This window comes from Myotis lucifugus, unplaced genomic scaffold (assembly GCF_000147115.1).
Source record: "Myotis lucifugus unplaced genomic scaffold, Myoluc2.0 scaffold_162, whole genome shotgun sequence".
Classification (NCBI taxonomy): domain Eukaryota; kingdom Metazoa; phylum Chordata; class Mammalia; order Chiroptera; family Vespertilionidae; genus Myotis; species Myotis lucifugus.
In genome coordinates this window covers 1,912,371-1,937,333 of record NW_005871210.1, presented here as the reverse complement: position 1 = coordinate 1,937,333, position 24,963 = coordinate 1,912,371, and the positions used below count along the sequence as shown (strand labels likewise).

The 24,963-nt window shown below is 42.7% G+C and overlaps 1 protein-coding gene across 4 annotated transcripts in view; it reads left to right on the top strand.

Moving 5' to 3' along the window:
- Nucleotides 1-12,173, top strand: part of STN1 (STN1, CST complex subunit) — a 35,810-nt gene extending 23,637 nt beyond the window's left edge. For 3 of the 4 annotated variants that reach the window (XM_014461913.2, XM_023759820.1, XM_006095925.3), the window contains 3 exons: nucleotides 631-753; nucleotides 3,480-3,552; nucleotides 8,555-12,173. In XM_014461913.2, the coding sequence (XP_014317399.1) occupies nucleotides 631-753; nucleotides 3,480-3,552; nucleotides 8,555-8,712 (354 nt within the window). In that variant the 3' untranslated portion in view covers nucleotides 8,713-12,173. The remainder of the gene's footprint in view (nucleotides 1-630; nucleotides 754-3,479; nucleotides 3,553-8,554) is intronic. The other variant, XM_023759819.1, reaches the window with a different exon arrangement.
- Nucleotides 12,174-24,963: the final 12,790 nt, after the last annotated feature.

The following is a 24,963-nucleotide window of genomic DNA, read 5'->3' as shown; positions in this document are numbered from 1 at the left end:
GGAATCCCCAGCTTATTTCAGTGTGTATAAAATTCTCTGAAGTCCTTAGGAAGAGATTGTATATAGCCAAGATTTTTAAAAATATATTTCGATTAATTTCAGAGAGGAAGGGAGAGGGAGAGAGAAATAGAAACATCAATGATGAGAATCATCGATTGGCTGCCTCATGTACATGCCCTACTGGGGACTGAGCCCACAACCTCGGGCATGTGCCCTTACCTGGAATTTAACTGTGACCTCCTGGTTCATAGATTGATGCTCAATCACTGAGCCACACCGGCCAGACTATAACCAGGATTTTAATGAAAAGAAAAAGAAAGAACTAATATGTATACAGTGTTTTAGTTATGAATTTAAAAAGTAAAGATTGTCCTTTTGACTTTACCATTTTATATTATTGAATTAACCAAAAAATCATAACTAAGGTGTGAAACAGTTATCAGATATGATCCTGTCGGAACAAACTTCCTTAAATCCCATCCTGCTAGGCAGGTGCATACCTGGATCTTTTTGACTCAGCAGATAAAAAGCCTGTTGGGTGAATTCATAAACCACTTGGTCTAGGGAGTTGCTCTCAGGTGCTATAATATGGGACTTACTTCTTTTTTTTCCTTTTTCTTCTTTCCACAGGCAGATTTTAAGAATGACACCACATCCAAGGCAATTCATAGTATATTTAAGAATGCTATAAAGCTCCTGCAGGAAAAAGGATTCATTTACCAGAAAGATTGTGGTTTTGATAACCTCTTCTATGTAAGAGACTTGCATCTTAATATTTTTCCTTCTTAGCTTCAATTGCAAATATGTTTATTACTTAAGAATACCTATTTACTGTTTTTAAAAATCAGTCATTAAAGATGCACATAAAGTAAGGAACCCCAAGGTGCCACGTTTAACAGTATATCCTTCTAGACATTTATGCATTTACACATACACACATATACATAGACGTTCCTGTGGCTTTCTTTGTTTTACAAAGAAAAATGTGATCATTCTCTAAGCCAGGATTTCTCATTCTCAACACTATTTGGGCCAAATGATTCTTTATCATGGGGGGCTGTCCTTTGCATTGTGGGATATTTAGCAGCATCCCTGGCCTTCACCCACTAGATGCCAGTAGCAGCCCCCCCCCCCCAAGTTGTGGCAGCCAATGTCACCAGACATTGCGAAGTGTCCCCTGGGATAGTTAAGAACCACTGCTCTAAATAATGCTCAGCAAGTTTTTGACACCAAAATAGCACACAGCATCCTTCCATGTTACTACTTAAAAATCTACCTCATTCTTTTTGACATCTGCATGGTATTCCATGTTATGAGAACTTGCCATAAATGTTTTAACCCCTTCTCTCTGATGGACATTTATGGTATCTCCAACTTTTGCTCTCACAAATAGTGTTGCTATTGCTATTTTTGCATAACTGCTTTTGTGAACTTGTGTAAATATTTCTGTAAGGTTGACTCTTAAAAGAGGAATCGCTGGAGCAAAAGCATATACCTCTAAGCTTTTTTTGTCAACATAGTCTGATCGGTCACCCAAAACTTGCACCAGTTGACATTCTCACCAGGGGTATAAGTGCTTGCTTGTCTCATACAAGTTCACCTCTCACTGCCTATCTTTAATATTGGAGGAGCCAGGCTGAAATCGGGCCTCCTCATGACCATTGATATCGGAAGCATAGATGTGGCTTCAGCTACAAGTGATTGTCCTGGAGACAGATCCAAATTCTGAGGCATCCCAAAGGGAATGATTTACAGGCATGATTCCCAAGGGGAAGCTTCCTTAATAGGACATTTTCTTGATATTGATTTACTCTAGTGATTTCTGGTTTTTGAGCAATTTTAAAAATTAAGAGATGTTTTAAATACTATTTGAGTAGCTTTTGAAAAGGATATTGCAATCTGTGTAAGGGTGACTGCAGTCCACTCCCTCTCGGGATGGGAAGGCTTTCAGGAGTTGGTTGGTTGCAGAAGCTCATGATGGGCAGCTCACCTTAATAACGCCCCCAACTGCACCTACCCACACCCAGTCAGTCACATTGCCACTGGGAGACTCCAGGGTTGACCAACTGAGTCTATAGAAAGTAGCTCTTCTCAGGAGCAGCAGAACCATTGGGCAGCGGTCCATAGCTGAGGTGTGGCAGCGCTAGGGCATTTCCTCCTATGAATCAGTATGAGCTGGATGATGAAGCAATAATTGCTCTCTCTTCCTCAATAGAACCATTCTTCTTTCCTGACTTCACCCCGCCCCTTTCCACTTAACAGCCTGGCCTTGTTGGTTTGTGTTTTCCTGAGGGCCTGGCCTCGGTGAAATAATTATTACAGTAATGTAGACACTTCTATTTGTATAGTGCTTTCCAGCTTTCAGCAGCTCTCACCCAATTTAATCTTTACAATAACCTTGTGAAAAGGCAGGTAATATCAATGTCCCTATTCTTAAATCAGGTCACTCTGTAAGTTCCATCAAACAAGCACTCCTGGTATACAGAGTGGGACAAAAGTAGGATTACAGTTGTGAGTACGCAAAACAGAGTTTATTCTTGTACATATAAAAAATACGAACAACTGTAGACCTACTTTTGCCCCACCCTGTATGTATTTGTTTGCATGCTTTTGTTTTGTTCTTCCTCTTTTCCTTCCTTCCTCTTTTTCCCCTTCTATTTTTTTTGTTTTGTTGTTAGATTTACTACTGAACATGAAGGGAGACGCATTTGTCTGGTTTCCTCTTATCTGACCTGGTTGAGAAAGGAACTAGGTTAGATTTAAAATATAAGGTGTGGAACACTGCGTATTGTATGCTAACCTTTACTCATGCTTTTGTAAAAGAATAAACTACATAAATATGCTCATAAGTGCATATAACATCTCTAGAAGGATATGCAGGAATCTAGTAACAACTACTGGCTTTGGAAAGGGGAACACAGAGCTTAGGTCTCAGTGCTGGGAGGAAGCCTGACCTTTGAAGACAAAAAGGGTCTCAAGGGATAGGCTAGATTTGTTCTCTTGCTAGCTTCTTACAGTTTTATTCCTTTTGTTTTTCCTTGGGTTGGGAGGAGGAATAATATGAATGAAATGCAAGGCAGGTGTCAGAGCCCAGAGGAAAGAGTCCTGGGGCTGAGATCAAAGACTTTGGTCCCTTGTGCCCCCTCAGAAATATAATAAATGAGATAAATTCTATGAATGCGTTATGAATATTTAAGAGGAAAGTTGCTCGTTAAGAGAATTCCAGTTTCTCTCTACATCATGGCCTCTGAGCCACCCCCCGAGGACTATACCTCTGGGTCAGCTACAGAGCAGCAAGCTGCTGAGCGACTGAACTGGTTTGATAATAGGCCAAGTATTGAAAACCATGTTGTTGTTGTAGGGATGATGGTTGTTATGAAATCTTTAGAAACTATCTTAAATACTAATTTGGGAGTCTGGATGACACAACCTCTGTGTTACTTAACAACACTTTTTCTCTGAACTTTTTTCCTATTTAGGTAACCAAAGAAGACAAAGAACTGCACAGGAAGATCCACCGTATCATTCAAGAAGACTGCCAGAAACCAAACCGTAAGTGGTGTAACGCACAGGTGTCCTGATGCGTTGGAAGGGAATGTTTCCTCCCAGAGAGCAGGGGCTGGAGAGTCAGGAGACTGGAAGTATGACTGATCAAGATACCTGCCCTCCCAGAGCCTCAGGTCCCTCCTCTCTAAAGTGAGTGTTAGGCTCGCACAGTCGTCCTGACCTTGGCTACCCATAAAATTCAACCTTGGAACTTTTTTGAGCATATGAGTACTCAGATCCCACTCTTGGGGATTCTGATCCACAAGGGGATGGAGTGGACGTGACAGGTGAGCTCCTCAGGGGGTCCTGCTACAGTGAGGCAAGCCACTGGGCTAGGACTTTTGTTGCTGTTGTTGTTTAATTTATGTTAGAGCAAGAGAGTAAGGAGGGAGGGAGAAAGAAAGAGATAAACATCAGTTTGTTGTTCCACTTTTTTATGCATTCACTGATTGATTGTTGTATGTGCCCTGACTGGGGATCAAACCTGAAACCTTGGTGTAGTGGGACAATGCTCTAACCAACTGAGCTACCCGGCCAGGGCCTGGGCTAGGATGTTTTGATGTCCTGGCTCTCATGTTCTCTATGGTTTGTTTTTCTTGTTTACTCTTGCCCCTTGTCTTTGAACTCAAACCTCAAATTTTCTTCTCTTCTGACATCAAGCCCTTCAGTGTTGGGAGGAATGGTTCTAGACATTACTGTTTATGAACAGTGTAATTCAGTCATCCTGAAACCTAATAATTTGCAAAAGAAATGGTTTAGAAAATAGTTGGTTTTAGTGGAGCTAGGTCAGCCCCTAGTGGTTAGAAACTCAAACTGTAGGTAGTCTGACAACAGACATTACCATTTTCATACTAGTTAGAAAGAGAAGAAAGCAGTATCCTATCTTTAAGTCGTGTGTAAGCTGATCCGTCTTGAGGGTGACTTTTCAAAGTCTGTCTTTTGCAGACATCTGTTGGAATATGTCGAATGACAATTGTTGGAATATGTCAACAAATGACACTGGAAGGAAAGTGAAAAGGTTTGTTAATGACCACAGGTCTCCTCATCCTGCTTTCCTTCTCTCCAGAGAAGTCCACCTCCCGTCCTTTCAGCCCACACATGCCTGGCGCCTGGACCTGTTCCAGACTGAGTCACTGGGTAGAGCTGGACCAGGTCTCTAGCCCTGGTGTTTGATATGCAGCCCTATTTAGCTTTTAAGAACCGATGAGGTCAGAGTCCAGAGTGGCATGATGACAGATCTTAAAATAAACTTAAAGCAACCAACTATTTGAATGCAGTATTTCTGGATTTCATTCAGAGCAATAAGAACATGTATCCTTTAGTTGGGTGGGGGAGACCCATCTATCCACAATTTAAGGAGCTTTTAAGAGCAGTGAAATGTGGGATTTCTCAACCAAGAAGGCACAAGAGGCTGCTTCCCATGTAACATCCTTCACTCAACCTAGTCCGAGGCCACCTGGCCAGATTCTCAGTTTTGATCTGCATTAGGAACAGAATGGATTGAAATAATCCTAGGGCCCGATAAAGCAAATGAAAGAAATTCACACTTTATCTCTTAGGAGAACCAAATAGCATCTGTGACCTGAGGGTCTGTAAAGTGGCAGGTTTTATATCCACTTCGAATCCACAGGCTTTGGTGAGTGTGTGTGTCAGGTGGACAGTCTCTGTCACTCGTTCTATAAGTAGGAGCCTCTAAAAGCCATCAACCCATTCCCCAGAACTAGTAAATTCCCAGGAACTCAATTCTGGAGCTTGAATAACTGAGAATGCCAACAAAAATACCTTGTAGGGACTGTCTGAATGTCTACTGTGGCCACTCCTTTTCACAGGAAATATCTATGACATTACAAACTTTATTCTGAATAATGTATGCACAAGATAAAAAGTCCAACAGTGCAAAAATACACACAGAAAAGTCAGGCTTCCTCCCAGCACTGAGACCTAAGCTTTGTGTTCCCCTTTCCAAAGGCAGTAATTGTTACTAAGTTCCTGAATATCCTTCTAGAGATGTTATATGCACTTATAAACATATTTATATAGTTTATTCTTTTTTAAAAGCACAAGTAAAGGTTACCATACAATATTCAGTGTTCCACACCTTATACTAGTATTTTAAATATAACATTGGCTTCTAGAGGTCATTCAGCAATAGTACATATAGAAGTGTCTCAGTCTTCTTAATAGCTATACATCATTCCATTATATGTATAAAGAGATATTTGACCATTTATTTAACCACTAGAGGCCTGGTGCACGAATTCGTGCACAGGTAGGGTCCCTAGGCCTGGCTGGTGATTAGGGCCGATCGGGGCCTTCCTGCTGCCGGTGGGCCTTCCTTCATTCCACACCACCCTCTGGTGGTCAGCGCATGTCATAGCGAGTGATCAAACTCCTGTCTTGCGGTCAAACTCCCAAGGGGACACTTTGCATATTAGCCTTTTATATAGAGAGATTCCTCTGGACCTTTTGTTTGTTTCTAACCTTTCATACAAAGTATAACATTGAGTTTTTCCTTGTCAGGATGATTGGGGGGAGAACTTAAAATCTTTAGTCATTATGAGTATCTCAGCAAAGGTTAAACCTACAATAATAAAAGGACTGTAAATACAAGGCTTGTTTTAGGTCCCTAAAGCACTGATACGGGATTTATCTAAAGATGGGCAGCACAGCATGGTTGTAAAGAGCTGAGCTCTGGGACCACCTTGCCTGGGTTTGAATCCCACCTTGCCACTTTGCAGCTGTGTGACCTTGGATAAGTCTGTACCTCAGTTTCTTTATATGTAAAATGGGGATACTATTGCCTACATGATAGTTATGAGGATTAAACGCATTGGCATTTTATAAAACTATTTTGAAGATGGCAGAGTAGGAAGCACCAGGAATCTGTCTCTCCACTTAGGCAACTATTGCATCTGTCTGGTAATTAAAAATCTGCCAACAAAGGAAAGCCCTGGACCTGATGGCTTCACTGGTGGATTATATCACACATTTACAGTAGAACTAACACCAGTCCTCTCTGTGTAACTGAAAGGTCACTTTGTGAACAGCCTTACCAGAGCTCTTCAACAGCAGAATGGCCTGTCTGAAGAAATAGTTTAAGGCTTTGGAAAGAGTTGAAGCTTCTTTAGAGCAGAGACTAGGTTATGAGCATATTCTTAGGTTATGAATACAATAGAATCACAGTTATTCCCCATGTAAGAAGCCCGTACCACGGATCTCCTTTCATCCACACAACCACCGGTGAAGTAGGTGATTTTATTGCCATTTTACAGATGAAGAAACTGACTGAGATGTGAACTGCTTTGTCCCAATTATAGAGCCTGGACTTGAATTTGGGTCTGTTGGACTCCAGGGTCAGCTCTCCATCTGCACTCTTTTATCTGCTGCTTTTTTTCTGACACCACACACATAGTAGGTGTTCAGAAATCTTTATCAAATGAATGTTGAAGAAACGCTGCAAATGTGGAGATAAGTGAAGGTGGCAAGTTTTCTAACAGTAACCCCAACAGGGAGGAATAATGAGTTGATAGAGCCACTAGAGGTCAGAATTTAGCAAGTCTTTGTTAGCCTAGGCCGGTGATAGTCTCTGACCCTTTGAGTTGGAGAGGACCTCACAGGTGCCCCCTCTCCCTCCCCAGCCTCCCTCTCCATAGGTGAGAAAACTGAAACTTGAAGGTACTATGACTTGCCCAAAGTCATCAGGTGCACTGACTCCCAAACCATGCTCTGCCCAACACCACAATACCTCTTCAGATGCCTTCCTTGAACCTAAAACATTTTTTTCATCCGAAGCATTCAGTGATTGTGTAGAGCATGAGAGGCCAAACCTGGCCCTGCCATGGGGCTATAAGTGAAAACTGGGGAGGGCTTGGTTAATGCAGTTTGATTTTAACTCGAGAGTTATAAATGCATTTTACATTATGACCCAATAAATTATATAATTATAGTGCAATAGATAGGTAGATATAAATTATGTTTGTTTAGAAATTGTTTCACAAAATAAGATTTATCCTACCTACAATGCAGTACATTCTGTAATTTTCTACTTCAGTTTGTTGTATGAAAAAGAATGGTAATCACAACCCACTAAATGGATTTCATGATCCTCTAATGGTCAGAACTTGAGTTGAAATCATTGATTTCAACTAGGAAAGAGGTTGCTAACCCTGAACTTTTATCACTGTACACCAAATGGTCTTGGTTTTGGGTAGAGGGTAAGAGGTTACTACAGCACAACTGTCTCAGACAAACCTTCTTGGGAGCCTGTGCAGAGAGGAATGAAACAGACCAAAACTAGGAGTTCCTTCTTCACTGTGGCAGTCCTGTCAATCAGGACTCATGAGAAAGCATGGAGGCTGCTGTAAACTGACTCTGCTGTTAATCTCGAGCGGGGTCCCACTGGGAAGCTGGGGGTTCAGCACAGAATACATGCACTTCTACACGTAATGACATTGGAGAAAAAATATTATCAAGCAATAAAAATCCATTAGGTTATGGATATAAAATTATTGATTGGGAATCCTTGAAAGTTGAAGGCCTGGGTCCTGAGCAGTGGGTCCATAGATGGGCTTGAGAACAGGGTTTTTTGTTTTGTTTTTGCTGATAATCTAGACCAGTGCATCTCTGACTTGAACATGCATAAGAGTCATCTGGGGCCGAACCGGTTTGGCTCAGTGGATAGAGCGTTGGCCTGCGGACTGAAGGGTCCGGGTTCGATTCCGGTCAAGGGCATGTACCTTGGTTGCGGGCGCATCCCCGGTGGGGGGCGTGCAGGAGGCAGCTGATGGATCTTTCTCTCTCATCAATGTTTCTAACTCTCTATCCCTCTCCCTTCCTCTCTGTAAAAAGTCAATAAAATATATTTTTAAAAAAAAGTCATCTGGGGATCTTATTAAGATGCAAGTTCTGATTCAGGAGGCATGGAGAAGGGCTTTGGTTTAGAGGGAGGGGAGGGGGGAGAAGGTCTGACAGGTGTGTCCAAGCTTAGCCAACTGCCTTTTTCCTGCAGACATGGAGAAGGGCTGCCACTTCCGGCACATCTTGGCCTGTGCTCGCCTGAGCCTGAACCCGGGCCTGAGTGAGCCTGTGCTGCAGCAGGTACTGGAGCTCCTGGAGGACCAGAGCGACATCGTCAGCACCATGGAGCACTACTACATAGCCTTCTGAGGACAGGCCGCAGACAGCCTGCGCCGAGCCGGGCCGAGGAGAAAGACCAAGTGGCGTGCACTCCCAGGCTCTGATTTTGAACATCATAGAGGCTTATGGGTCAGGAGGCAATTATCTTAAAATCAGCTATGAAATAAGGTCATTGGAGGAATGGAATTTGGCATACATTCTGTAGGCTGCCTTTTACCTGCTGTATTCTTGGGACAAAATGACTTTTATCTCGGCCACGACGCACAAGAAAGCCCTCTCTGCTGACCTGCTGGCTGGACTGGGCATCCTTCGTGAAGCAGAGAGGGAGGAGACGGTGTTGGTGGCTGAGGGGCTCTATCATGGTAAAGGGACGTCACGTGGTAAAGCCCAGGGACTGCGGGAACTGAAGAGCATGCAGCCAGATCACACAGATCTAAAGCTTTTAAAAGTTCAGACTATCAGAAACATTCTTGTGGTCTGCTTTAATGGTGAAGAACCAGTGCCAGGAAGTGGCTCTCCCTGGATATGTGTCGCTGAGCTATGATTTCCAAGGGTTAAGCACCAGCTTTGGGTCATGAGTCCCGGTTGAATGCTTTTACAGACACTCAGAGATGGCCGTTAATGGGTCCAAGGCATGGCTTGGTGTCCCTTTTCCTTCTGAGTTGAAAGGTGTTTCAGAGCATTTGCCTGCACTGAGGACATGGGACTAAATACATTGTCCCTTAAAGCCCTGAACTTCCTGGAGGCTTTCACACAATTATCTGGCTGCCGTTGATGTTATTTTTAAGATTATCTTTGAAGTGCAGGATGTTCTGACACTATCCAGACAAAGACTCAGTATGTGCCCAGACAGGTGATGGAGTTACACTTCTGCTCAGGATGACAAGGTAAAGGAGAAAAATCTGCGGCATGTAGTAGGCTTGTTCTAACAGCACGATGACAAAGCCAGCCAGCAAAAATAAAGTGTGGAGAAAGTTAGGGAGTTAATTACAGTCATTTCACAAAAGGCACATCTGCCTGGGTCTGCTGCGTTTGCTCTTGACATAATAAGCTCCTTAGTGGCTCTGCTGAGAGCCTGTCGGCCTGTAGCGTTGCTCTGCTCTGTGTGCAGATGGGGTGCTTTTCCATTGAGGAGTGGCTGCAGCTCCTTAGTTAGGCTGAGGGCTGGTACTGACAGATCGCTTTCTGTTATGGACTTTTCTGACTTGACCTAAACCTCTGCCCTAATTCTAACAGTGATTACCCGGATGGCTGCCCTGTGTCCTCGCGACCTGTAGAATGGGGTCTATCTGGAATGACATCCCAGTGGTTCTTCCTTGAGGCCAGTGGCTGTTCCATATTGAATATATCTCAGATTATTGGAACTGCCAGGAAGGAGTCTTGAATGAGACCATATATACTTTGCATACAGCAACCCCACTTCTAGGGGATGATCACATGGGTGTGAAAGGTTGAATGCACAAGATGTCCATTGCTATATAACTTAGAATTCTATAATTGGGAAGAGTATTTATAGGGAAAGAATAATTATGATACATGTACACAATGAAATACTATGCAGCCATTAAAATACCGCAGACAGATATTTTTACCACAGAGCATGCTTCCTAATAGACTTAGTAAATACTACTGATCTAAAACTACCTGTGTGTATATGTATATCTGTATAACAGAGAGTGCTTCTGTGTGTACATCTGTATAAATGTAGCAATGTACACACATATATACAGTTGACCACTCCCCACTCCTAGGAGTACTTTCTGCACTTGGCTTTCAAGACACCACACTGTGTGTGCTCTTTCTCAGTCTCCTTTGCTCTGGGTCAGTCCCAGACCACTTTTCTCTCTAGCTTTCTCCCTTGGAGAGCTCGACCAGTCTCGTGGCTCCAACCATCTATATGCTGAGAAATTCTACAACTTATCTCCAGTTTGGACCTCTTCTGAACTCAAAACCCCTGCATTCAACTTCCTGCTGATATCTGCCCATGTCTAGCAGACAACACAAACTTAACATGCTCAATGCCAGGTTCCCAGTCACCCCTGACCCCACACACGCTCCTGAAGTTTTCCCTGATTCAGGAAAAGGTAACTTCATTCTCCAGGTTGCTCAGGCCAAGCCCATTGACTTCTTGCTTTCTCTACCATCCCATCTGCCCACAAATTACCTTGGCTCTACCGTCACAATATTTCTAGAATCAAACACTTCTCCATCCTCCACTGCCACCACCTGGAGGATTGTTGCCTCCTCGCTGTTCCCCCTGCCTCCGCCCTTAGCCCTCTTTAGTTCATTCTCAGCAGAGCAGCCAGTGATTCTGTGAAAACTGAAGTCAGACTCAGTCATCTGCTCCAGCTCTCCCAGGACCTTTCAGTCCCATTCCAGAAAGGAGCCTAAGGCATCCCAGTGTCAACAAGCTTCTGCTCTGCAGCCTCCTCTGCCCACCCCCCACCGCAACACACACACACACACTCCACTCAGCATCAGCATCTTAGCCTTGCAGTTCCTCACACACACCAGGGACATTCCTGCTGTAGGGCCTTTGTGATTGCTATTTCCTCACACAGATAACCTCGTGCTGGGCTTCCCCTCCCCTCCTTTGGGTCTTTTCCTTGAGTGTCACCTTCTCAGTGAGGCTTGCTCTGATCTCCCTTTTGCTAATTGCAAACAACTGCTTCTCCTTCCTCCCCAGGATTTCTCAGCACTTAATTTTCTCCCCAGTACTTGTCACCCTGTAACACACCCCTTATGTTTCTTATTTGCCTTGTTTTGTTATCTGTTTCCCCAACAGAAGGATTACTCCATGAGGGCAAAACTCTCTCTGTTTTGTTTCCTGCTGTATCCTCAGCATCTAGAACAGTGCCTGGCACATCTTTCCAGCAATACCACCTTTGTGTGTATGTGTGTGGCTGCCCTCCACCAGCTAATATCTTCCGGTCTTTCCTGTGGGGCTTTCTCCAAGGTCTTGGAAGGCTGTTTAGGCCAGAAGTGCTCAGAAGTGACACCCACTGGAAGCAGCCTCAGCCAGTAGGACCTGAGCTTAAAAACTCCAGCTCCCTTGCCCTTGCCCTTCAAATGATCCGTGTCTGAGGCACATGTTCTTCACCACTTCCCAGAGTTTCTCTGTGGGATTAAGCTCCATCCACCACACTACCAGCTAACGATAGCCACCCTTCATTGGCTGCCTTCGCCTCCATTTCCTCCCCACTCCCCATTACTGTCTGCCACACGTCCCGAATGAATTGCTCCCTTTCCAGTCCTTGTTTCAGGGTCAGCTTCTGGATGAGCACAAATTAGCACCATGCTCACCAATATATTTCAGAAAGGCTATATGAATAATTCTGCACATCAAACAGAGAGACTAATAGAAATGTTTGCCAAAGTGGTACACTTGTTGCCTCAGAAAGGTGAAATGTAAGATGCTTACGTGTATGTATCTTGATATGTTTACAGTTAGCAAGAGTCCCAAAAGGAATAAAGCTGTTTCTTACTCCCCACCACACACTCACATTACCTGAATCATGAGTGAACTAAGAATAAGATGGGCCTTATATCCCACAGCAACATAATAACTCTGATTAGATGCGGACACTCATGGAAAATTCTCTGGGCCTAACGACAGCTGGGTCACTGCTCTTATACCCAAGAATCACTAAAAGGTTCCCTTGAGGAGGAGGGAAGCTGAGCAAGCATTCCAGCTCTCAGTGTGCACATGTTTCGGGAGGTGTGAACACTGATAGAGTTTATGTAAGCAAGAAGACAACGCTGCTGTCTGGTCCGGGATTCGTTTGAAGATCCACAATTATCCCCATGTGGTAAGCTACCAGTGCTCCTCATCCCTATAAGACACTTCTTTCTAATTATCCCCTCTCTGATAGTGTGCCAGGACACTGGCTGAGAGAAAGCCAAGTGGAAAGAGTCTATTCAGTGATGAGGAACCCAAGACTTGGTGCCAAGGATCGAAACCAAGCAAAGTTGTAATTTTCCGTTGGTGAAAACAACCATACTTCTTATTAGTGTGGTTTCTTCTCTACAAGTGGCCTCTACAGCAGCTGCCCCAAAGAAGCATCTTGTTTCCATATTAAATTTCTGTGAAGCATTTGGGCAAACTCAGAGGCCATGATGAGGCTTGCTGGAGAAGCCAGCTGCAGGCGCTGGGAGAGAAGCAGACCATTCTGAAGGAATGGTGCCGGTGGGTGAAGAACCTTGTAACAGTTATTTGCATGATGGTCTACTGGTGGAGGCTCTAAATGTGAGCCCAAACTCCCACATACGTGAGTTTTTAATATAACCCAAAATTTATTTTTTAAATGCAGCATATATTTATATATATAATTTTTTTATTGACTTCCAGAGAGGAAGGGAGAAGGAGAGAGAGAGAAACAGCAATGATGAGAGAGAATCATCAGTTGGCTGCCTCCTACATGCTCCACACTAGGGATTGAGCCCACAAGCCAGGTATGTGCCCTAACCAGGAATCGAACTGAGATCTCCTGGTTCAAAGGTCGATGCTCAACCACTGAGCCACACCTGCTGGGCTTTATTAAACTTTTATTAGGTAAACCCAAACAGATAAGTCACAGCACAGTCCAAGGTTCTATATTCACAAGAATTCTAAGTCAAATTCTACATTCCAAGTCTCTCCCTGTATGTGAACTTAAAATGATAGGTTTTTCTTTTGGAACAGGAAGAGAGAAATTTTGAAGACCACATAATAGCCCTAGTTATTTTTAGATAGAGACAGTAAAATTAATAAAAATCATTCATTCAGACTGATTTGGTGAAAGGTTTGTGTAAATTAGCAGAAATTCTGGGCTTAAAATAGTGCCATTTTATTTCTTTAGGCCTACCAAGTGTTCTGTATTACACCTGAATTACCATGAGGAAACAGGTTTGCTGCTCTTAGGGAACCTCTTTAATGAATAAGAAATCTTAATTATGTATCATTCAGTGTCATTTAATTATTATGTATCATTTAATATTAATAGGTGATTTATAAGTACTTGAACCTTCAGAAATTTGAAAACAAATGTCTATGCAAAAAATTGTGCATGAATGTTCACAGCAGTTTTATTCCTATAAATGGTTGAGCATTAGTTCATTGTGGGCAACCTTTAGACAGACACGGTTCTCACCTGGGCGTTAGCTATTGCTGGCAGCAGAGGCTGAGGGCAGCCAGGGTCATATGTTCCAGCAGTGGTATCAGCTACAGAATCAGCCTGGAGGTCAGCCGCTGAGGTCTTAGGTAATACACAGCTGGAATAAACACCCTGAAGAACTTGAACCTGAAGATTCCCAATTTGCTACTTCAAGTGGTTACATGCCTGCCCAAATACTATCTATAACAATACATGAAGGCAACAATCATATATATATATATATTTTTTTTTTTTTTTCAGAGAGGAAAGGAGAGGGATAGAGAGTTAGAAACATCGATGAGAGAGAAACATCAATCAGCTGCCTCCTGCACACCCCCTACTGGGGATGTGCCCACAACTAAGGTACATGCCCTTGACCGGAATCGAACCTGGGATCCTTCAGTCCGCAGGCCGACGCTCTATCCAGTGAGCCAAACTGGTTAGGGCAAGGCAACAATCTTTTAAAAGCCAATCCCCATATTGTCCACTCAGACCTCTCATAAGCTAGATGCCTTTCAGTGATAGTTCAGTCACTCTGTCCCCGGTCATTAATGTAGAAAAAGTTGCGTGTAAGAAAGTGCTAGGTGGAGAAGATAGTTTTAGTAACAGAAATGGTCTTAATTCTGTTCCCACTTTAATCAACATAGCCTAATTATAATAAGGCTATGCTTGCATTCTCATCATTGACTGGGGTTGGTACCGTTAATTGGGGCACTGGGCAACACCCCTTTTGATAATCTAGAAATTGCTTCCTCTGGGAGAAAGTGGGTTTTTTTGTTGTTGTTTTACTTTGTTTTCTGAAGATAATCAGTGAATGGAGGAAATAAAGCAGGAGTGAGGATATTTTTTAGCTATTTTAGAGCTACCACGCACTTAAAAAATTTTATTTATTTATTTATTTATTGATGTTAGAGAGAGAGAAACATTGATTTGTTGTTCCACTTCCTTAGGCAGTCATTGGTTGATTCTTATATGTGCCCTGATCCGGGATTAAACCCACAACTTTTGAGTATCAGGACAATGCTCTAACCAACTGAGCTACTTGGCCAGGGCCAGTTACCATGTATTTTAGAGCAAAGCAACAGTGATGTCTGTCTCATAAGCTGTGATGTGTGAGTGGCACAGTTAAATTGTGAAAAGTCCTAAATTGTGTGATGTACTGATTTGTGAACAATTACTCAATTATAAATTAGGTGGCAGGACGATATCTATTGAGCTATTAGCATGAAGTTTGTTTTTCCCTTATTTTATTTCTTGTTTTCGAGCAGGAAGTCAGCCTTGCCTCAGGAAGGTTTGGCTTGGGGGCCGAATGCATGTGTTGTTTGTGCTGCCAAGCTGGCTTATACTTTCTAGAAGCCTGGAGCCTGGGAGGGAATGGAGCTTAGTGGACTCCAGATATTACAGATGGAGTTGGCAGGACTTCTGAGGAGTGGCTTAGAGCCTTTGTTTAGGATTCCCAGCTTCAGAGCAGATTCCCAAGCCCTACCCACTACCACCAATATTATTGTCCCACCAGCACAGAAGACAAGGTCTTCAAGCCCAAGGTAATTTAAGAGAAAAAAATGAATATGACAAGTCTCTCCTACCTGAGTTTTGGAAGTAAGATTCGTATTACACTACAGTTAGAATAAATTCAAGGTGGATCTTAAAACAAGAGCTTGTTGTATTCCAGAATAGTCTCTTGAGTGGGAGAGAAAGGGGCAACGTCACCGCACTGTTCTAGGGAAATTGCTTATGCCCCTCCCAGGGGAGCATGCTGCCTAGGAAAACCAACTGCGTCTGCAGAAACTATTGGATAATCATTACCTCAAAGGGTGAGGGAGAGAATATGTGATAAGAGTTTATGTTTCCTCATGGGGACCACCTTATCATGAACTGAATAGTTCATCCTGTCCCACAACCCTTGTGCAGGCTGACCAGCCAGAGGCAACCTGTGAACACAGGCGAGTGAGGGAATAGGATCCAATTTAGGAGAGGGCCCCGAACCACCTGAGCAACGAGCCTTCTTCCAACATGAAGAAGCTTGAAAAGGCCTTACTCAGCTAACAGCGGGCCCAGCCCACCGCCTGGGGAAGAGTCAGCAAGCTGCCTGTCCTGTGGTTTCTGTCCCGTCCAGGCTTGCCTTGACCTGGTGGAGGGCAAGACGTGGAAACCCCGCTTCTGGGAATGACAGCTGGCTTGGGAATGCTGGTGTCAGCACTCTGCCTGGGGCTGGGCTGTCAGCACGAGCATAAGGCGAGCTGGGAACAGGGAGTGATCTGCTATTTCTGTCCATGTGTTGTAGACCCAGGTAACCAGGAAAGATGGGAGGTGAGCAGGTTCTGAACCTATAGACAGGAGACAGATGTCAGACATGAATGAAATAGAGCTGAGTTCTGATTATGATTCCACAGGGCTGGAGACTTGACCGAACTTCACTGTCCCCAAGCGTTTCCTCGGAGGTAGCTCACAGCACAGTCCACCTGGAAGTCTGTGTCAACAGTAGACGCAGAGTGGTGCTTAATAGCTGTGTCAGTGGAAGAGCAGTGCACTTACGGAGTGCCAACTGCGTGCAAAGCCTCATGTCAGGTATAGAGGGGCATGCTGAGACAGTACCAGCCCTGTCTTCAGGGAACTTCCTGTCATGCCTACATGATTTATGACCCATGGATGCAGATGTGTCTTGTTTGACCCTCAGAGTTTTAAAACTTTATACCGAGATAAAAAAAAATTGGCTACCATCGGCATAAGAAGGTGCTGGTGTATGTGTGTGTGAAAGTATGTCTGTGTCTGAAAGGCTCCAGAAGAGACTGCTAACAGGGGTGGCCTCTTCAGACCGGGAGTTGGGGCCAGAATGGGTGGGAGACTTATTGCAATGTTTTATAATTTTTAAAATGTGTCTATTGTAAAAACTCTAAAAATAAACAAAAAAGGATGTGGGAATTCACATAAAACTCCAGATTTCTGGCTTTTCTTGACAACTCAGAATTCTGGCAGTCCTGGGAACTTGTCTGGAAACATCTTGGGAGGAGGGGTGGTGTGAATGGAAGTTAAGCTGAGAGCTGGCATCAGCTTTACCTTTTGGAAAGACTGTCTGGGCGGCAAAGTGGAGGAGCTGGCCTGAGGGCAAGGTCAGGGGCAGGCAGACTGCTGCAGGGATCCAGGCAAGGGCCGTTAGGGCCCTGAGGGCGGCAGTGACAGGGAGACAGGTATCAGACATGAAGGAAATAGAACTGAGAGGTGGGTAGCCGAGGTGAACGGAAAGGCCAGGGGAATGCCCAGGTTCTGCCAGGCAGACCCAGGGAAGTGCCCCAGGAGTTTTAGGCTAATGGAAGGGAAGGGGCGCTCGGAGACAGCAGACATGCTCTGAGTGCATCGCCTGCATGCAAGGAGAGGCCCACCTGGGCACGGCCCTCTGGGGGCGTTAGCTCCTCTCCCCCATCCCAGGCACCGCCAGTGTCTCGGTGATTTACCAGAGAACGTGGTCTCCTGGGAGAACTGGAATTGGATACAGAAACTTAAGGCTTGTGCACCAACTGAAACGTAGTTGAAATCCTATTCCTTTAGGGAATGTATTTTCTTGGACCTGTGTGTATCCTTTACAGCTTGATTAGTCACCACTAAAGCCCCTTTTGGGTTGCAAAGCTGCCAGCAGGGTGCTGTTCCTGAGAGGATTACCTTGAGCACCAGCTCCAAACACCAACCCTGCGTGTCAACAAGCCAGGCTGCCCTGGCAACACCACCGTCCAAAGGGAGGGGCTGTGCCTTACCCCTGAGGTTTGAGGCAGGCAGTGCAGGAGCCAGCCTGGAGCTTCTGTCCTCTTTGCCCTTGAGATTAGCAGTTTGGGGTCTTCCACACAGGACAGAAACAGATCGTTCCTTGAAGGCGGAGAGTTGAGTATTAACTGCCTCTGCTCCTGCAGCCATGACAATATTTGATCATTTTGGTACTTGAACTACAGTTGAAAATATTTTCCCTTTGAAGCTACCAATTTAGTGATGCTGTGGCCTCAGACTTATTCCATGATGTAAGCAAGATATCACAGTTCTGGTGACTTCAAGTCCAAGATCAAGGTGTCGGCAGGGTGGGTTTCTTCTGAAGCCTCTGTACTTAGTCTGTAGATGGCCGTTCTCTTCCTGTGTCTTCACAGGGTCTTTCCTCTGTGTTCTCTTCTTAAAATGAACCCAGTCCTGTTGGATTAGGACCCACCTCAGTGACCTCATTTAACCTTAATTACGTCTTTAAAGACCCTGTCTCCATATACAGTCACATTCCTAAGGTGCCAGGGGTTGGACTTCAACGTATGAATTTTGAGGGGAGATGGTTCAGCTGATAACACCAACTAAATCAGGATCTTAACAAGATCCCCAGGGGACTCTTGTGCACATTAAAGTTGGAAAAGTACTGAAAGTTGGAAGCAGTGCCTGCTTCCAGTGGATAAAACACCGGTAGATCTGTCTGGGAATGGGGCAGGGGAAAGGGGAATAAGGCTGAGTGATTGTTTAGATGAACTTTCTCTCCCTTCCATAAGCCTGTTAAGGTGGGAATACTCTAAACTTAAGGTAAATTTCCTCTTGAGGGGGAGTCAAGGAGTAGGGACCCTCTGCCCTTTGGGGAATATGAGCAGGTGAGGTGACCATGTGAGGCCTGATGAACCAAACTAATATGAGTCTGACCCACAGGAGTTAAGTGCAAAAACAGGTTGGAATGCTTGAAATGTGGCTCTTAGCAAATAGGTCATTTCCATCAGGTCATTACCTGCAGGCTTCCTTTATCAAGATGCAAGATATGTCTCTTGAACACCCCAGAATGGGGGCCAGGAAGATACACATTGTGTTCCTCCCCAGTGTGCACAAGCTCGTTTCACCTCTGTCATGGGCCTGATGTTATAGTGACAGTTGCCATGGAGATAACTCCTATGCATGGATGAAGCTAATCTCAACCCATGCTGTCAATCATATGCTTTAAAATAGAGATTTTCAAGCTGTGTTACATAAAACTATAAGGTGCTTTGAGGGTTTCACAAATATTCAAATCTCAAAAATATTATATATTTACTTTTTGAAGTTACAAAAAAAAAAAAACCAATACGCCGAAAATGCTTATGCAAAGCCTCTCAAGAGCATGATGGTACTTAGTTGTTTTGAGGAGTCACCTTTTATGGCAATAAAAATGGACCCAAGTCCTAAATATGTTTTGTGTAGTAAATTTTGCAAGTTAGTTGTATAGACCCTGCCAAGTTGCAATGCCATTTGGAGACTAAACACAGTGGAGCAGAAAACAAGGCTTTCCATTTCATCCCATGGAAAATGAACAGCTTAATGCTTTTGAAAAAAAACAAACATATGCAAAGAAGTCTGGTGATGAAGAATACATTGCATGTGAAGGAGAACACAGTGTTAAGGAACCGCTTAGGAAACCTTAAGCTATTATAAATAAGGCTTATTAACATTCGGGCTACAAGAACATTGAAAAAGCAGACTGCTGTGAAAAGGCAACAGGAATCTTTGCCTAATCATTCTGCTCAGAGACAAATTTGCAAATGAACAAATCGCACTAGAAATGCAAGTTCCCCAAGGGCAAGTATATTCACAGAGTAAGTACTTAATAGGTCTGAGGGACTCTTGAAGATTAAAGTTATGTACATCTTTACAACCACAAGGACCTGTGAACAAATGATGCTCATTTTAGTAAATAATGATGGCTACTGTTTACTGAGGATTTACTGTGTGCTCACACTGTGCTGAACATTTTATATGAATTATCTCATGTTCATCTGACAATGACCCCATAAGAGAAGCATTATTATTATCTCCATTTTATAGACAAGAAGTTCACCTGTGCCTGTGCCAGGTTAAGCCATCATCATGTGATAACCATTCGCCTATATCAAGAAGACAGCATCTTAAAATGCATTGTACACAGCATTTTACTGACAAGGTACAGTTTCCACATTGAAGACTTCTAAGACCTTTTTGGTTTATTGTAATAACAAGGGTAGTGAGATCCAGGATTTACTTTTTACTTTTCAGGCCAAAGCAAGATGCTTGTCTGATGATTTCAAGTGAGAAAAGAAATTACTTTCCATCTGGTTAAAGAAACCTATTAGCTAACCCCTCCTATTTAAATGAGTTAAATTTAAAATTGAATGCTCTAGCTTGTATTTTACCTGAGTGGGCTTAAGTTGCATCTCAGTCTTGAGATTCTGTTGTGTTCACAACTCAAGGTAAAGTGTTAGCAACAAAATAATGGAGTCACGGGGCTCTATATTAAAAAGTAATTCTGATTTGAAAAATTGCAAGATATCTGACACATTTAGACTTCAAGGTGTCAGATTTTTAAAATGGCACCATTAAACATCTCATAAGGTTACAAATTATATCTGAAAAAGTCTATTTTTTTCCTCAGTAATTAAGGTTAAAACTAGCAGAGGAATCCTTCATTGACCCCCTTGAAATGGAATCAATTTAAGAATGTGAGCAGTTGTTAGATATTATTAATATAACTGTGTATATTATTAATAGTGATATTAATAATACTAATATTAGTAATATAACTTTGAAACAGAAAAGTCTCATTACCCCCCTCCCAAGCTTCAGGATCAGTTCCATTGCAGAGTGTCAGAAGACTGTAAGACAAGTTGCTTAAAGACTGTTACTATTTGCAAGGACTGTCTTCCTGTGAATCAAGAATTACTTGCCCTGACCGGTTTGGCTCAGTGGATAGAGCATCAGCCTGCAGACTGAAGGGTCCCAGGTTCAATTCTGATCAAGGGCATGTACCTTGGTTGCAGGCACATCCCCAGTTGGAGGGGGGGGGGCAGGAGGCAGCTGATCGATGTTTCTCTCTCATCAATGTTTCTAACTCTCTATCCCTCTCCCTTCCTCTCTAAAAAAAAAAAAAAATCAATAAAATATATTTTTTAAAAAAGAATTACTTGATTCCTCTCTAAAAAAAAAAAAAAATCAATAAAATATATTTTTTAAAAAAGAATTACTTGATGCTGCACAATAATAACAAAATATAGAAATTGGTTACTGACACTCATATAAAACTGGAACTGACATACATGCCACTGACTTCCGAGTTCTGTGCTTATCAAAGCACTTTCATGGTCCCCACTGAATATTATATATATTTTTGAACCTATTAATTTTTTCCCTTTATTATATTTTTATTTACAATAGGTTATTTAAATGTCATGAATATTTCAAACATACTTCACGTGACCGAGAACAATATGAAAAGTAAGTTGTCACCATCCAATTATAACAAAATTAACATTTTACCACATTCAATTCTTTTTGAAAAGTATTACTATAATTTATAGAATCTTCTGGTTCCCCTCTTACCAGAGGTAACCACTATCCTGAAGTTGATCCTTCCTGCCCATCATTTTAATACTTTTATCACAGATGTATATATCCAGATATATAGTATTATTTTCTGTGATTTTTTTTTCAATGAGGGATAGTTTTACTATTAAAAAGGAAGCCTTGCTATGGAATACACTGTGGGTGTAGAAGGACCCAGAGCACTGGTTCTCAAATTTTATTTTTATTTTTAACATTTACAGAAATATGTATACTGCACATATCTGTTGGGGGAAAACCCCAAAAGTCCAAATTCCGTATCAGTTCCGAAGAACTGACACATAGCCTTATTCAAATTCATAAGAGCTTTACTAGGAGAAACTTACATACACAGGCAAAGCAGGTGCTCGCTCTCTGTGGTGGCCGGCAGGGAATAAACCCACCTCCCTCCCAGGACAGGGTCTCCTTTTTATAGGGGTTATAGTAAAACCATATGGTGGGTAGTCAGGTAGACCCCCAGGAAGAACAATGCATTCCTAAGTTAGCAGATAACATTAGGCAGTAATCCACATTTATACATTCATTAACCTCCTTCCCGGCGCCTGACATTTATCTTTCTGGCTAGTCAGCCAAACCTGAGGCTACAGAGAGTTAAACAGTCACCGAAGGTTAAACAGAGAGCCAACATTTCCCAGATGCCTTTAGTGCTGGAGCCATATTAAATCTCTAAAGTGAGTTCCCCTACACTATCCTTCTACAACTTGCATTGTTTTCACTCATCAGACTCTTATGGAGATTTCTCTGGGCTGATTTGTTTAGTTTTATTTCATTCATTTTCTTTCTTTACGTATGTCTTACTCAATTCTGGTCACTATAACAAGAATATCATAGAGTGAGTGGCTTTAACAACAGACATTATTTCTCACCGGTCTCGAGGCCAGGGTGCCAGCATGGTTGGGTTCCGACGAGGGTCCTCTTTTCTGGGGGGTGGTGGGGGGGAGGGTAGTAGGGGGTGGGAAAGGAAACAGGCTCTCTTGTGTCTCTTCTTATACGGGCACTCATGCCATCATGAGGGCTCCACCTTCATGACATAATTACCACCCAAAGTCTCCATTTCCAAATACCTTCATATTGAGGATTAGGTTAACAACACATGAACTTTTCGGGGGACACAAACATTCAGTCCCTAACGAGGTATAGCATACCTACACTGAAGTGCCCAACTCTAGTCCACAGCCTAACGCCCCCACCCAGATCAAGGTGAGGCCATTGCCCGCACCCCACAGCTCTTTGTGCCCTCTCCCAGTGCACCCTTTTCAGAGGCAACTACTATTATGACCTCTACCACATACATTACTTTTGGCTGGTTTTTGTTTGTTTGTTTGTTTGGTTGGTTGTTTTTTATTAATCCTCACCCGAGGATATTTTTCCACTGATTTTTAGGGAGAGTGAAGAGAGAGGGAAAGACAGAGAGAAACATCGATGTGAGAGAAACACATCAATTGGTTGCCTCCTGCACAAGCCCAGACCAGGGCCTGGGCCAGGGAGGAGCCTGCAACCAAGGTTTGTGCCCTTGACCAGAATCGAACCTGGGACTCTTTGGTCTGCAGGCCGATGCTCTATCCACTGAGCCAAACCGGCCAGGGCACTTTTGGCTGTTTTGAACTTCATGTAAGTGAAATCTTACGTTAAGTGCCCTAATGGTCTGTCTTTTTTTTAATTCAACATTGTCTGTGGGCTTCATCTGGTTTGTTGTGCATAACAGTTGTTGGTTCTTGATCATTGGTTTATAGCAGTGGTTCTCAACCTTCCTAATGCCGCGACCCTTTAATACAGTTCCTCATGTTGTGGTGACACCCCAACCATAAAATTATTTTCGTTGCTACTTCATAACTGTAATTTTGCTACTGTTATGAATCGTAATGTAAATATCTGATATGCAGGATGTATTTTCATTGTTACAAATTGAACATAATTAAAGCATAGTGATTAATTACAAAAACAATATGTAATTATATATGTGTTTTTCGATGGTCTTAGGTGACCCCAGTGAAAGGGTCGTTCGACCCCCAAAGGGGTCGCGACCCACAGGTTGAGAACCGCTGGTTTATAGTATTCTATTGTAGGAATGTCACATCATTGATTGATCCACTCAGCATTAGTGGACATTTGAGTGCTTTTCAGTTTTGAGTTATGAATAATGCTGCTGGAAATATTTTTGTACAATTTTTTTGGTGAACGGAGGCACTAATTTCTCTGGGCTCTATATCTAGGAATGAAATTGAGGGTCATAGTATATGGGCAGAGTTGAATAATTAAAACAGAGATCATATGGCCCAAAAAGTTGAAAATATTTACTATTATTGGTTTAACAAACATTTAGTGAAAACTTATGTGTCAGACTTTGTTCTCAGCACTGGGGTATTGTGAGAAAACAGGCCAACATCCCCAATAGTTATAAAACTTCATTCTAATGTTGTAGTAATGTCATGAATTATTAACCAGACATTATCTACCTATTGTTTTGGCTATCTATTGGTGAAATTTTTCTATTTTGTTTTAAAAGTCTGAGCAGCAGCCACCCCTCATGTGGCAAGCAGGGTAGACAAATGGCTAAGAGTTTTGGCCTGAAACAGTGGGATTTTCCAAGGATCTCCTGGCACAAACAGTCCAGTTCCTACCACAGTAAATAGCATCCTCAAATAGAAATCCAGAGTCCCTTCTCACTAGCACCTCCCGTCTCTGTGGAGTATTATTGCATTGTGCCTGTGCAGAATGCTTTGCACTTGTAGACTGGGCTGAGCCAGCTCTGACCCCTGCCATCAGACTGCCCTGACGTCCACAGTAGCCACCCCCAGCTTGCAAGGTCACTGTGCAGTAGTGCATGGCCTAGTGCTGTTTCCTTAGAATGAATGATTTGTTTTAAGTTCAGGTCTTTTAATATGCTTCCCAATAAGTTAACCATTCAGAAAAATTCCTCTTCAGCCCCACCCCAAATTAAAGAAAAAAAACAAGAGCTCCAGAAAAATAGGTAATATCTGACTTCCATAAAAGTAAAAACAAGCAAAAAATAAATAAAATTCATAAAATATCTTTTAAACTCTTAAAGCTGTACCCACGTAAGTTACTGTGGGTACGTAGCAAGCATGTGAGTGACATTATGCAGGTATGAAAAACCATGAAATAAAAGACAATTTAGAAAAACGCACAAATTGCTTTCAGTTCATGCAGTAAAGGCTTTATTTTGAATGTAGAGAAAGAAGTGCACACTTAATAAAAAATTCTTTTCTTCCAGCCCTCATGAAATAAATGCTGAACAAATATTTTTAAAATAGAGATTTGGCCGAAACCGGTTTGGCTCAGTGGATAGAGCGTCAGCCTGCGGACTGAAAGGTCCCGGGTTCGATTCCGGTCAAGGGCATGTACCTGGGTTGCGGGCACATCCCCAGTAGGGGGTGTGCAAGAGTCAGCTGATCGATGTTCCTCTTTCATCGATGTTTCTAACTCTCTATCCCTCTCCCTTCCTCTCTGTAAAAAATCAATAAAATATATTTAAAAAAATAAAAAATAAAAAAAATAAAATAGAGATTTGAAGGGGCCCAAAAGTCTTGGTTTTCCCTTGACCAATTCTTATTTCCTCCACCTAGACTGTTGAGCTCCACAAGAGAGGACATTTGTGTTTGTGAGTAACTTCCCATTTGTGGAATAAATACATGAGCAAGTGCTTACTCAGCTCATTTCCTGGCACAGCACACAGAAAGGGCTTAATAAAAAAATTGTTGATATTGCTTGTTGTAATAGAGTTGTACTAATAGTAACAATAAAAGCTATTGTCACTATTATCATTATATGGTCT